Source organism: Thunnus thynnus, chromosome 9, assembly GCF_963924715.1.
Source record: "Thunnus thynnus chromosome 9, fThuThy2.1, whole genome shotgun sequence".
Taxonomy (NCBI): Eukaryota; Metazoa; Chordata; class Actinopteri; order Scombriformes; family Scombridae; genus Thunnus; species Thunnus thynnus.
Window position 1 is genome coordinate 27,322,967 of NC_089525.1, and position 13,520 is coordinate 27,336,486.

At 38.4% G+C, this 13,520-nt stretch overlaps 1 protein-coding gene across 1 annotated transcript in view; it reads right to left on the minus strand.

Moving 5' to 3' along the window:
- Positions 1-1,210: 1,210 nt before the first annotated feature.
- The window catches only part of fstl5 (follistatin-like 5), a 178,020-nt gene continuing 165,710 nt past the window's right edge, over positions 1,211-13,520 (minus strand). The window contains exons 14-16 of the mRNA XM_067599913.1: positions 12,968-13,075; positions 9,952-10,076; positions 1,211-3,640 (exon numbers count right to left, since the gene is read on the minus strand). Of these exons, the coding sequence (XP_067456014.1) occupies positions 2,938-3,640; positions 9,952-10,076; positions 12,968-13,075 (936 nt within the window). The 3' untranslated portion in view covers positions 1,211-2,937. The remainder of the gene's footprint in view (positions 3,641-9,951; positions 10,077-12,967; positions 13,076-13,520) is intronic.

A 13,520-nucleotide genomic window follows, 5' to 3' on the forward strand; every position in this document is an offset into this window, starting at 1 on the left:
AGGTTGCATCTTAGGCTTTGGAAACCGGAATCAACATTTTTCACCATTTTCTGACATTTTATAGACCAGACTACTAATCAATAATGATTGAAAAAGTAATCGACAGATTCATCAATAATGAAAACAATCATTAGTTGCAGCCCTAGAGATTAATAAAAATATGATCCATTATTACAGATTAAACTACAACCAACCAACCAACAGCACTGTATGTAAAGCAGCTAAATTAGCTGCATCTTGTCCAACCGAATCAGTAAAATGATGATGAGTCCAATAAATTAATAATACTCTGAGAGCCCATTCTGCATTTGGAGTGCTTTACTTTTGATTCTTTAAGTACATTTTGCTGATTACACTACATACTCTCACTTATACTATTAGTATTTTTTCATCATGATAATGCTTCTTCCACTATTGTGCCTAGGATGTTTGTAGTACGTCATTAGTCGCCTTATATTAGATTTGCAATGATTAATCAATTAATTGCCAACTATTAAATTAATTGCCAACTATTTTGATAATCAATTAATCGTTTTGAGTCATTTTTAAGAAGAATTTTTTTAAAAATTCTCTGATTCCGGCTTCTCAATATGAATATTTTCTGGTTTCTTTAGTCCTCTGTGATAATAAACTACATATCTTTGAGTTGTGACTTTTGGTTGGGACAAAATAAGACATCTGGGGACATCATCTTGAGCTTTGGGAAACAGTGCCCGGCATTTTTCACTATTTTCTGACATTTAATGGACCAAACAATTAATCTATTGATTTTGTAAGGAGTATATCTTTTAATGGTGGTGGATATTTTTTTATTTAGCTTTCATGAGTTGACTTGTGTTTCTATATTATGTCACATTTTCCAAAAAGTCCAGAATATCATCATTATTGTATTATATTTGACAAAAAGTGAATACGTCACCCCTCCTTACATAAGGTTGTTCACTGCCTGCTTTTCTTTCTGTTAAGTCTCACAGTTGCTTTTTCTTTGTTTGCTAATTATAATTTTACAGTATATTGGATGCCTTGCTGAAATATAAATGTACCCAAAGGAACAACAGAGTCTTGACCTTGTTCTCGTAGCTCCTCTTGTAGCATCATAATTGGCAACAGGCTGCTTTAGCTCCTAAAGCAAACTTGTCAGTGCCTGATCGTCTTTGTACAAGCATCTACAGAGGGTTGTTCCAATGAGAAAAAGAGCAGATAGTGCATGTGTTTTTCATGGTATAGATTTTATTGTTTGGTAGAATGACAAGCGTGTTTTCTCTATATAAATAACAACCACATGAAGGAACATACAAGACATGGCTATATGGACGTGAAAGCGGTGTTTGTGACCACAATGTGCTTGGTACAGGATGTTTATAATGACAGCTGTGTTTGTTTAAAAAGGAGTGTGCTGATTATTTGCTTGGAAAATGAACCTGCGTTAATCTGTACAATAATGGGAACTTAATGGACTCACAGTCAGCTGCTATGTACAGGACATTAATAGAGAGAAAATTTTGAAAACAACATGTGACAGAGGGGAGAAATTGAGGATGAAATTAAAATAAAACCAAAATATATACGAGTAAGAGTTTAACAGGAAAGACAGGATGACTTTATATAATCTGTACACATCAAAAGTCCATACTAAATTTGAGATACAGTTGCCCATTGTGAGTCACAGAGTCAAAGAGTGCTAGGGTGAAAATGCATAGAAATGTGTCCAGCTAGGAAACGGTTTCATTGACTTGCCAGCTATGTATCTACCGCAGGAGCATTTAGAGAGAGTTGTTTCTCATTTTCAAAGCTTATCCTCAAAGACCCTCTACACAAAACACCAAAACTACCCACTCTGCTAGCTCATCATTACTTCACATTAAAACATCCACTTGAAACACGCTGTCAAACAGAGCAGACAATGCATGTTTTCATAGTCATTCTATTAAAATCTAAGATTTCTTTTCTTTTTTTTTGGTTCAGGGATATTGAAGTTATGATCGATTTTCTTCACACACAAGTGCTCTATTGACTCATCGCTAAGGAACATTTTGAAATAATTAAGTTTCACAATGTGTAGTGTATAAAGCTGGTACAATTTCACTAACATCGCCACTGACTTTCATTTTTCTGCTTTGGACAAAAAAGGAAAAAAAAAAAAAAATCATTCACCTTCCAACGCTGATTATAATTTCGGATTAAAAGGTTACAGAGCGCACAACCATAATGAACCACTCAGTCTCTCAGTCTCCACTTCAAACAGGATGGGATCACAGCAAGGGCTCGTTTTAATTAGACTGAGTCGGCTGCGTTGGACGGACGGATAGACGAGAGCAGTAGATTTGTGAGGAACCATGCTCACCACGAATGAAGGGGTCAAAGGAAGAGGTGTAGTCTGCAGTCACACTGGGAATAATTATGTTAATTCCTCTGATGGAGGGGAATTTTCCTTGAAGGCACAGGAAAAAGTTTGGAATGGATAAACTTAAATTACAAGAGTTAATCTGGACATATGCAGTATATATATCTATTTTTGCCAATTCTCTTAAATATTAGTTTTGTTTAGAGATTAGCTACAGCATTCCCACACACTGAATACAACCAATTGTGAATAATAATGCAAAGTTGCACATATCTACGGAACTTTTGCGGATTCATTCCAATTTTCCTGAAAAATTAAACCAGCAAGCAACTTTATGTTGACTTGGAGACAAACCACTTGGTGGAAAAAATATCTTAACTTGGCTTTAAGACAATATTAATTATATCATCACTTCTATTTTTTTGTTTTTTGGATGACAGTCTCTCATCCAATGGACTTACAAATTGTCAATTTGGTTTTTGATTCTGTGGTTTTCACTATAGCGCTCCCACAAAATTAAAAAATCTGCAACAGAATTCAGTGCAACAGTACCTTTGAGGAAAAGAAAGCTCATTGGGTCTTGATTTTATGACCTAAGAATCCCCAACCCACACCAACACGTTGCCTTTGAGGACATCAGTAATCTCACAGTTGAGCTTGTTGAGCCGTCCGTCCAGGATGAAGAGGGATTCTCTGGACGGGGTCATGAGGTACTGCCCGAACAGTCCGCTGCCCACCATTACCCTGTTCCTACTGCTCCACGGCCACTCGAATGACTTGGTGGCCTCTTTCAAGCTCTTAATCATCTTGACTTTGCCAGTGCTCAGCTCCACAAACAGAACGTCAGTTTGGCGGCCGGAACTGCCAAACACGTTGTACTGGTGGACCTCAGTGAATGAGCGCTGGAAGGCCAGATCAGACAAGTGAAGGTTGGTGTGAATGTCGAAGGGCTCCTGGATCTCCCCGTGCTCCGAGATCATCTGGATTCTCATCAGACCATCGCCATCGTCGACAGTGACCAAGTAGTGGCCATCTGGAGACACATAGGGAGTGCCGGTAACATCACGGTTCTGACCGATCACACTATCCGTCACACTGTCCAAGATGATTTGGGGCTGGGAGGCGCCGGTGGAGTCGGGCCTGCAGTTGACAAAGTAGTAGCCGCCAAGGTGGGTGTAGGCCACAGACTTGGGGATGCAGTTATACTCCCGAAGGCTGATGTTTTTCACGTATGACAAAGTCTCCAGGTCGATCTTGTGCAGGACAGGCTCATTTCGATGAAGGATGAGGCCAAATCTGTAAGCGATATAAAGAGAAAAAACAAATAAACAAGATTAAATCAATAACACATTTTGTCTTCTAGTAAACCGCAAATTATGACATTTGTTACTCGTGCTACTGCTGCTTGGTTCAGACTGAAATATCTTGACAACAATTGTATGTGTTACAATGAAATTTTGTACAGACATGCATGTTCCCCATAGGATAAATCTTACTGACATTGATCCTCTAACTTTCCTCTACCTCCACCATGAGATTGAGGTTTTGAGTGAAATGTCTCTACAACCATTAGATAAATTGCCATAAAATTTGGTTAACATATCCATGTCCCCTTCAGGATGAATTGTAATCACTTTGGTGACCCCTTAACTTTTCTTCTAGCACTATCATTAGGTCAAAATGCCTTTTTAAGCTTCAGCTGTACTTTGTGTTACGTGCTAATTAACTAATGTTAGCATGTTGATATTAGCATGGCTGTAGACTTTTAGTCATAATTATGACCTTATCCAGAGGAACAGGGCAGGCTCAACTTAATGGCCAAAATTATAAATTGGTAACAAGTACAGTTGGTTATAAATTTTAGGACTGTCTGCAGCAGCTTCTCACTCCTTTTAGATGATTAAAACAGTAGGAAATCTTGTAAATTCCAAGTAAAAGTAATTTAATAAGGTAATTTAATCATGCATTGTGTCTGAAAGTCCATTTTCTTCCTATTTTAAGCAAGGAATCTGCCAGGGTGGTGATTCCTTTTGTCTCCTAGGTTCATAAATTTTCAAGCAGCAAGTGGTAACATCTTAAAATAAAGCAGCACAATCCACATATCAAGGCAACATGAAAGAGGAAATATAAATTGATTTGTACTGGGTAATTATGGAAATTGTTGGACTGGCATCATTTAAAACAAATGTTCAGAAAAAAAAATGTTGCTGAGAGGCCCATTTAACCACTTCAACAGCCAAGTTCTGGTCCCTGATATTGGCAGTCTAGCATCATCTACACTCCCCCCTCCAATAGAACTGTAGCAGTTTTATATGTGGCCATTGATCGATGAAAATGATACTCATTACAAAAACCCAAAGAATCTGTTAATGGCACATTACATTTTAGCAGCTGAACAGGGTAGAAGGGGAATATGCAAGAAGCTGACAGGCCTCAATTAAATGTGAATACCAGCTGATCGATGCTGACAGGCACTTCAATCTTGCAGTCATTCATCATCTTTTATGCCATTTGAACACCAAGCTGTCTGTACCTATGAACACAAAATGGCTGTTTGAAAGCCACGGAGCACATTATCATCCCTGTAGAAGGAATCATTGATCTAGAGATCATTCTGTCCACTGTGTCCAGCCAGCAGGCTGCACCAGGTCATAAAAGAGGAGATCTGAATCTTTCTTTTGTTTTTGCAGGCATCATCGGAAAAAAAAGAGCGTTAATTAATATAACATAACGTTAAACAATCTTTAATATATGTAGACTTTTGGGCAGATACTGTACAAATGAATCCTGACTTTAGCCCCACATTGGTCCTAATTTTAGACTACCAAAATTTCTGACAAATTTGAAGTTTGTCCCATCTGTCTTGAAGTTTAAACAGCAATTCGGTGAGGGTCAGGGGACACTGACTGACTACTGCTCAGTGTAGCATGAATAGTGATATAGAGCTGGTAGTCAGAGCTAACCAGCCATGAGCAGCTGCTGTCAGACTCTCCTTGTTCGTGCTGGAAACACACAGAGTCCGGTGGACTGTCACTAGAAGCACATTCGTAGCCCTTTGTAAAAGTTTCTGTGTGGTTCCTCTGCAGCTGAGCTAGCGGCTCTACTACGAGAGGCTCTAGTGTGTGTGTGTGTGTGTCTGTGGGGCAGTGTCAGTATGTAGCCATAGCCCTGCTGTTTATCATTTTATGTTAACATTGCCGCTGTCAGCCCTGAAAATCTTGTAAAGCTCTGAATATAGCACAGTTAGTTATCAGTGGGCCCATGTGTTGTGTTTACTGCTGCAGAGATGGAATAAATCTTTGGGTTATTTGTATAACCATGGTCCTTTGAATGGTACGACGTTGCCTCTCTGCCATCTCTTATCAGGCTCGCTACGCTACCAGCAGCTCTGTGTGAGAGGCACAAACTGAGGATTCAGTTAGCCAGTGTTCTGATATTTATACTTGGCGTGGCAGCCGATATATGAAATAGACCTCGGAGTCTTGCCTAATATGTCACAATTAGGGAGAGGCCAGAGAATATGGCTGAATTGAATTTTTAAATCCAAGCAGACAAAAATAATTTAATTTTGAGCAGAAAAAGTAGTTTTTACACACAATATGTATATTGTTGGACAAATCACCTGTGTTAACATCATCATATACCAGCATAGACCTATGTGATTATGTGTGCAGTGTGAAAAAATGATATAGTGTGTAGTTACTCTTTAAACTTCCATGATCAAATTTTCCACATAGCAAAGATCCATTATAAGCTGTGGTGAGCTTGTTTTAATATTATTGGAGTAATATTTTACATGTTGTGGTGCAAGCTGCGTTTGCGTGATATGAGATGGATGGGAGAGATGACAAAGATTCCCATGTTAACGACTTGCGGGTGTTCAATGTAGCTATTGTTAAATTATCTTGAAACAATTGCAACAAAAATATTTTGTTACGATATTGTCATCTATCTCAAAACGTATTTTATCTCTACTGGAAACCGAAAAAATGAAATGACCTCAGGGAGGGTACATTTGGTTTTTTGAGTCATTCAAGAAATTAATCCTATTAAGACTCAAGAATGACTAACTGAAAAAATGATGGAAAAAACCTGTCTTCAAATTGAACCATTGGGAGATTGTAGGTCTTTAACTTGAAATGTCGACCCAACTGAAAAGGTTTTATGTGACTTGGAAAGCTAAATTTGTTAGATTAAATTCAAAAGAAACCCTCTTACACTAAACAGGCTGGTACTTGATCCTTCTGTGTCCCACCTGTATTAAAAAATAAGCTCCAAGGCAGGTGAGTATTTCAGAGGAAGATATATTTTTTTTAAATGTACTGTGCAATTTTCCATTTTTTATCCTCTGGGAGATAGAGCTGATAAATTATGGACCAATATTATCACTGCCTGTCAAACACTGCTGAAATTGCTTTGCTATGTGTTGTATTCAATATTGTGGCTGTTGTGACAGATCAATTGGTAGTGCACACATACTGTGATATGTTGGCATGAGCTAAAGGTCAATGGTGCATTTATTCTGCAATGAAAAGATTATTTTCAACAACAGCTAGATTTTTTTTTCATGTATGATAAATTAATAATCAGGCTTTGTTTGGCCTCACTCTGGTATGAACACAGCTGGGTTGCTTCATTGGCAGACCTAGATTGCTCTCAGCCAAACTGACAGCTGCAGTTTGTCGTTTGTACCAATGATTAATGCATTAAAGATTCCCCCTGGTTCTGTGCAACAGAGTTATGTTCAACTAAAGCTACTTCACATTTTATCATCTTATCTTCATGTCAATATTTCCAGTTCAGAAATGACTGCGTCAGAACACTTAACCCCAAAGTAATGTTTGCTTTGCAGTTTAAAGATCTTGAGGGCAAAACTCATGAACAGAAAACAGAACAATGGATGCTGCACTGTAAAAGATATCTATAACACAGCAATTCTTGTTCACTCATCCTCCAGAGCAAAAACATAGAATCAACATTTTGCTCGGCTTGTTTTGCCAAAAGGCAATCTGTGCAATGATTAGAAATTTGTGAAAAATAGGTGTGGGCAGCCTGAGCTGCAGGCAGCTGTAGACGTGGGTAAACTTAGGAAATAACATCTTTTTTTGCTGACATGCAGAATTGCCCGACTACAAGTCGATGGTTTTAATGATTGACAGCCCCCAGAAGTTCCTGCTCACATTCATAGTAGCTGCCGAGGGAATCCCCTGTCATTAAACAATCCCCGGAAGTTGCTGAATATATGTCGGGTGTTCACACACTGCTTATGTTGCTAAATCGACTAATCGATGCTGCCTTCCTGCCAACAGATAAATGGCTGTGTGGGTAGTAGATCAAAAAATCTGAGTCACAGTGCAGCCATTAATTTAAAATTTCCTAATATCTGCAATAAAAACAGCTGTCCAGATGAAAGAACAACATCCATATGCATGCATATAATTAAAGCTTTTTGTGTACTTCAAATGTATACTAATACAATCTCTTGGCAAATTTACAGAAGTTTACCTTTTAATGCCATTACAAGACTGAATTATGAGATTATAATGAAACTACATGGACAACCAAAATCACCTAAATGTGCTGCTTTCATCTGTTTTCCCTTAAACAGTGAGTCAAATAATGATTTTAAGCCAGACTTACTCAGCCTGGACAACCTCTAAATAACTGAGTAGGACATAAGGTAGACAATATGAGAAACACTTAAATATAACGCAACAGACAATGCAAAGCACAGCCTCATCATATACAATAAAGTTAGGGTTGGGCAATATGCTGATATGTACAGTAAAATAAATATAAATTTGTCAGTGATTTTGGTGTTCTGTTTATACTGTTGTGTTGAGAATGTCTCTGGGTGTATTAGACCACCATTGACAATGCAGCAAATCAACCAGCAGGACTGATTAATGGCTGTACTGGATTCTGGTTCGGTTTTTGCGTCAATGTGACAAATTGCCCTGATTGGTCAGGTATTTTAACCAGTTGAAAAAGAGATTTTCCTCTCTGGTTACATTATCAGTAAGTTTTTATATCAATTAATTTCCCATACATTTTATTACATAATAATATATACAGATATTGCAATATACAAATACTTACAGTATACTGTGACAGAGGATTTTATCCATGTTGCTCTGTAACAGCCTGCCCACAGTTTTGCAGCTGTACAGTGATGGAACATTTTAAACTCGATGGATGGATTGATGAACTCTACTAGCACTCCACATCAACCAGCCATTATTGGCCATTTAACTAGCAGGATGTCCAATATTTAGCAATAAAAAACATGCTTTTAGCTTTTCTGGCAACATCTCCTTGTAAAGGTAATTATGTTCCACATTTTATCTACATACACAGCACTCATAATAAGAGTACTTGGCCATTGCAGTAAAACACAGTAAGCTTATTTTTAGAGGGCATCACAAATAATAAGCAACTAGCTGGTAAAGACAGCAATATTCAAACACAACACAAAAACAAACAAATGCAGCCAATATTCCCTGCAGGTCTTGCTAGATCTAATTACAGCTGTGCTAGCAACTCCCCCCCTGCCCCCCTCCTCCCACAACCCCACCACACACAGTGGACTGCGCGCTCTGCCTCTCCGGGAGACCGTTAACATCTTGAAATCCTCCAGACCTCCTGCTTACTCTTGGCTTCTTCGTGACATTAGTCAAGCGTTTGGGACCAGCTTTCTCATAAAGCCAGTGTGTGACTCTGCATCCAGTAAGTCTGTGCTGTTCTGTTAAAGAACTAATGTTAAAGAGGAGATGCAGAGGGAACTATCCCCTCTGGCCTCTTTCTTCATAGCTTTAAACATAATTGAATGTATTACTTTATCTCAGTGAGAGCACGCTGCTGCTACATACAGCGATAGCATCAGCACTGAGGGGGCACGTGTTGTCATCTAATTGTTTTCCATCCTTGTAAAAAAGGAAATGGCAGCGGCTATAAACGTAATAGATGATTCAGTTTTTTAAAGTTCATGTAAACCGTCTTCTTTAAAAGAAGCACACACAACCTGAATGGCATTTAAAATGAGGCTGAGCAGAGTTAAGGCTGCATTCCCTGCTAAGTCCAAATGATGGTCATCAGCATGTACTTACCATTCTGGATGCTTAGCAACATAATTATACTGCCTACCCTTGTTTCAGTGGCATAACAGGTAAAAGCAATGTACTCAAACACTGAGCAAATTGCTCAACACCACCTCAGGTTTCTGACCAGCTCACAGATGGACTGAGTTCAAGCCCGCTAGATAAAAAGACATACTAATTAAAAATTGTCAGTGGTTATTAATTGGCTTTTGGGTCCATAAAATTCACATAGCTAGTGTAATAAGGGTTTATTCTTAGAACTATTTCAGGTGAGCAGCCGCATACTCATTTGCAGCACAGATGACTGGAGCACCATTCTCCCGAAACTTCCATTGACACATTAACAGAGACACACACACTTACTCTCACACAGTGCAGACATGCTCATCCAAATCATTATTGTAGTATTGAGGTGAGATTGCTTTAAAAAGTGAATAAAATGCCAATGGGGTGAATTTAATTTGCAAATCAATTTGCATTAAGAGTGTTCTTGGATCACACTGGACGTACCTGATGTGGTTAATGATGAGGCTGGATGCAGGAATGAAGAAGTCGTCCACCCTGTCGAAGCGCCTGCCGACCGGCTGAGTGTGAACGGTGTGATGAGACACTCTACCACTGGCCTGATTGATCACCTGGTGAACACAAAGGATAAGGAGGTGGGTGTTTAACATGAGCCTGATGAATACGCGCTGTGCTGCTCATTTAAGTCTATAACTCGTGCCCATTTGGAGCTTACAACCAGTAGGAGAGTATAATTATACAATTTACTTATTTTCAGCAAGACTTTTATTCCAAAAAGCAGTGTTATTGCAGGAGAAATCACTTAATATGTTGCTATCATATGTATATTTGCTTGTTCACCTGCCATACTGCTGAGATGTTGGTGCTTCACAGTGGGAGGTGATGTACACTGTTGTCATTGGTGTCTAAATAATGCTTGTGCATGCATAGAAGTGTGTACACGTGTTTGTGTGTAGGCAGGGTTCGCTTTGATTGTGCCACAATGCACAAAGCAAATTGCCACAGACCAATCCCTATATTATGAATTTCTGTGCAAGCAATGACAAGCAGGATGTTCAAGTAAAACCACTTGACACTCGAGCTGAATCAAGATGACTCTCAAAAGAAACAAAGGAATGTATGATCTTTTTTTTTTAATGACCATTTCATCAAATACGTGTTGATTCTATCTGCAGAATGATTTTCAAACATGTGTCATTGTGACATACAGTGTAATTAAGTAATTGTACAGTGTTTTGGTTCTACAGTCCAGCACGTCAAAAAGAAACAGTGACGCTGGCATTAGCATTAGCATCTTCCACTCCACTCAGGGGCTATAGCAGATTTAAAGCTACAGTGAAGATGCTGGTATCATATGAAACTAGATGACCTAAGGCATCCATTGGTACGAACCATGTCATGCTAGCTTGTCAGGAAGGGGGCTAAATAACGCTCCAAAGACAGGTTTTCAAAGGGGTCCCTTGACCTCTCACCTCAAGATATCTGAATGAAAATGTGCTCTATGGGTACCCATGAGTTTCCCCTTTAAAGACATGCCTACTTTATGCTAATCCCATGCCATTCTTGGCAAAAAACATGCAGTTTTTTTTTTTTACATGTAATATATATGTATTATTATCACCTATTCTAAAAATGGTGTATTTTAATATTTCTGTGTTTTTCTCCTAAACAGTATTGGAACTTCATGAATTGGGTATGATTGGAAAGCTGAGACTCTTGTGGATTCAGTTGTATTCATGTGTGATGATGTTAGTCCCCATAATAGCCATTTCATTGTAATGAGACCATTTTTTGAAACTTGACCTCACTCTATAAAATGACCTTTTGTGACCACTAGGATAATCACAGCCTCATGAAACTTTACAACCACAAACTAGAGACTGAGGACATTCAGAGGATGTATGGCTTGTCTAGGTATATTGACAATAAAGGGGTTTCTGAGCAATTTCCAGAACAGAAGTGCTTGCCATCCAATTGCAGAAAAAATGCAATTCTTACAGAAATCTCCAAATGTCAAAAAATTTTGATACCAAATCACAGCATGGATTTTTCTATGGTTTTCTTCAAGGTCTTGGTGTCTTAATGTGGTATTTTTGACCATTTTGATCAATTCTTGAGTGGTCAAAGATGGTTAAATTTTGCACAAATTCTGTGTGACAAATAGTGTCAACCCAAAAATTGCTGCAACGACTTATGAGACATAATTGAGCATGGGAATGGCCATCATATACTTCCATCATAATGTTCTAAGCCCTTATGCACTGTAAACTTTCAAAATTTGAGGCACCTAAGTTAAACACAATGTTTATTACAGATTTATTGCTAGAAAAACTTGACACACAGTGCTGAGCTGCATCTAAAATTAATCCCAGTTTTCAGATGATGTGTACCATTTCTATGTGGCATATACTGTTGACCTGCTATCTCCCCCTAAGGATCCCCTGTCCCCCCCAAAAGTAGATGTATGATCGGAGGGCGGGTGTGGAAGAGGTTAAAAGTGCTGACTTTTAGCTTTCAATTCAGTTTACATGTTCTGTTCAAAAATCAGGGGACATATAAAAGAGGCTGTAATTCACCTTATAAGGATGTGACCACCCTTAAATTAAGCTGCAGGAAGTCAGCACTTTTCAAATCCAATAAGCTGGAATACAGGGCCAAAAAATAGTTTGAATTGTGTTAATGTGCAAAAACTTACACACTGAATATTAATTGCCTCTCATCAGTCAAGAAAAAACAAATGAAAACTAAAATCCCACAGAGAGTGTAGTGATTAATACTACATTTATCTTCTGTTCCTTCCCCTTCCCTATTCTAATATGACAAGTTGGAGGAATTCACATTTAATATATTTTGATTTCCTGTCAAGACTGTTGGTTATTTACAATAAACTGTAGGTGTCATCAAAAAAACCCACAAACAAAACAAAACAAAACAAAAAAAACTGCTGCACAAGTTCTTTAATTTGTTGGAGGTACCGTATATATATTGTATAAATGACGATTAAATCCCAAATAAGGTGTTTATTTAATCAGCACTACTGACTGATGTGAAGTTGCTCTCAATCAACTCCTCATATTTACAGTTTCAGAGCTAAAATGATTAGTTGATCAATCACTTAGTCAACAGACAGAAAATTATATATATTTTGATAATCAATTATTTGAGTTGTTTTTCAAGCTATTTGAAGACATCACCTAGGACATCTTTTTTCACATTTGACAAACAAGACATTCATTGAGACCAAAAATATTGCACAGCTTAATTGTAAATGAAAATAATCATTAGTTACAGTTGACCTAATTTCACCAGACATTAACAGGATACATGTAAAACGGACACATCTACCGCCCCCCTGCTGGCATTGGAACGAATCCTAACACTGCCTTAAATGTCTGTGTTTTAATGTCTCATTCTCTGTCTTTCTACAGTTTCACAAGAATAAAACTCTGCACAAGAAGAAATAACATTTGAATTTGTGTCAAACAGTGATTTGTGGACTTACTTGAAGAGTAGGGAAGTTCTTCTCCATGTCGCCCCAGCTCAGCAGCCACACCTGGTCGTGGGATTTGTCGTAATGGAGCTTCACAGGATAAGGGTCGGTGCTGACCGTCTGGAGGGCGACACACAACCAAACCAAACCAAACTGAGCCTTCAAAGCCAGCAGGGCCACAGAATAACAACTCAAGGCAATCTAGGCTACACTTTTGAAGAGATACTTCTTCGATGTGCGGTGGTAATGTTTTTGAAAAGTTTTCCTGCAGACTAATGCATCAGGCATTGACAGGAACAAGTCTTCCTTTAACAAGGTGGACTGGAGGTGTACTTTTTATGTATAAGGTGTGTTTGGTGTTGAGCTGCATTTCAAATCAAGTGGTGACAGACACAATTGCTTTACCACACTGAAGTAATTGCTTTCAGTCTTTATCCATTCCTTGACACATGGCGGCAATATTCCAAGTCAGAACAATAGATGAGTCGCATCTGACAGAAAAGCGCTCCTCATGCATTATGTCCACCTGAGTGTAGATAGACAGCCTGCTCAAAGGGAGATGGAA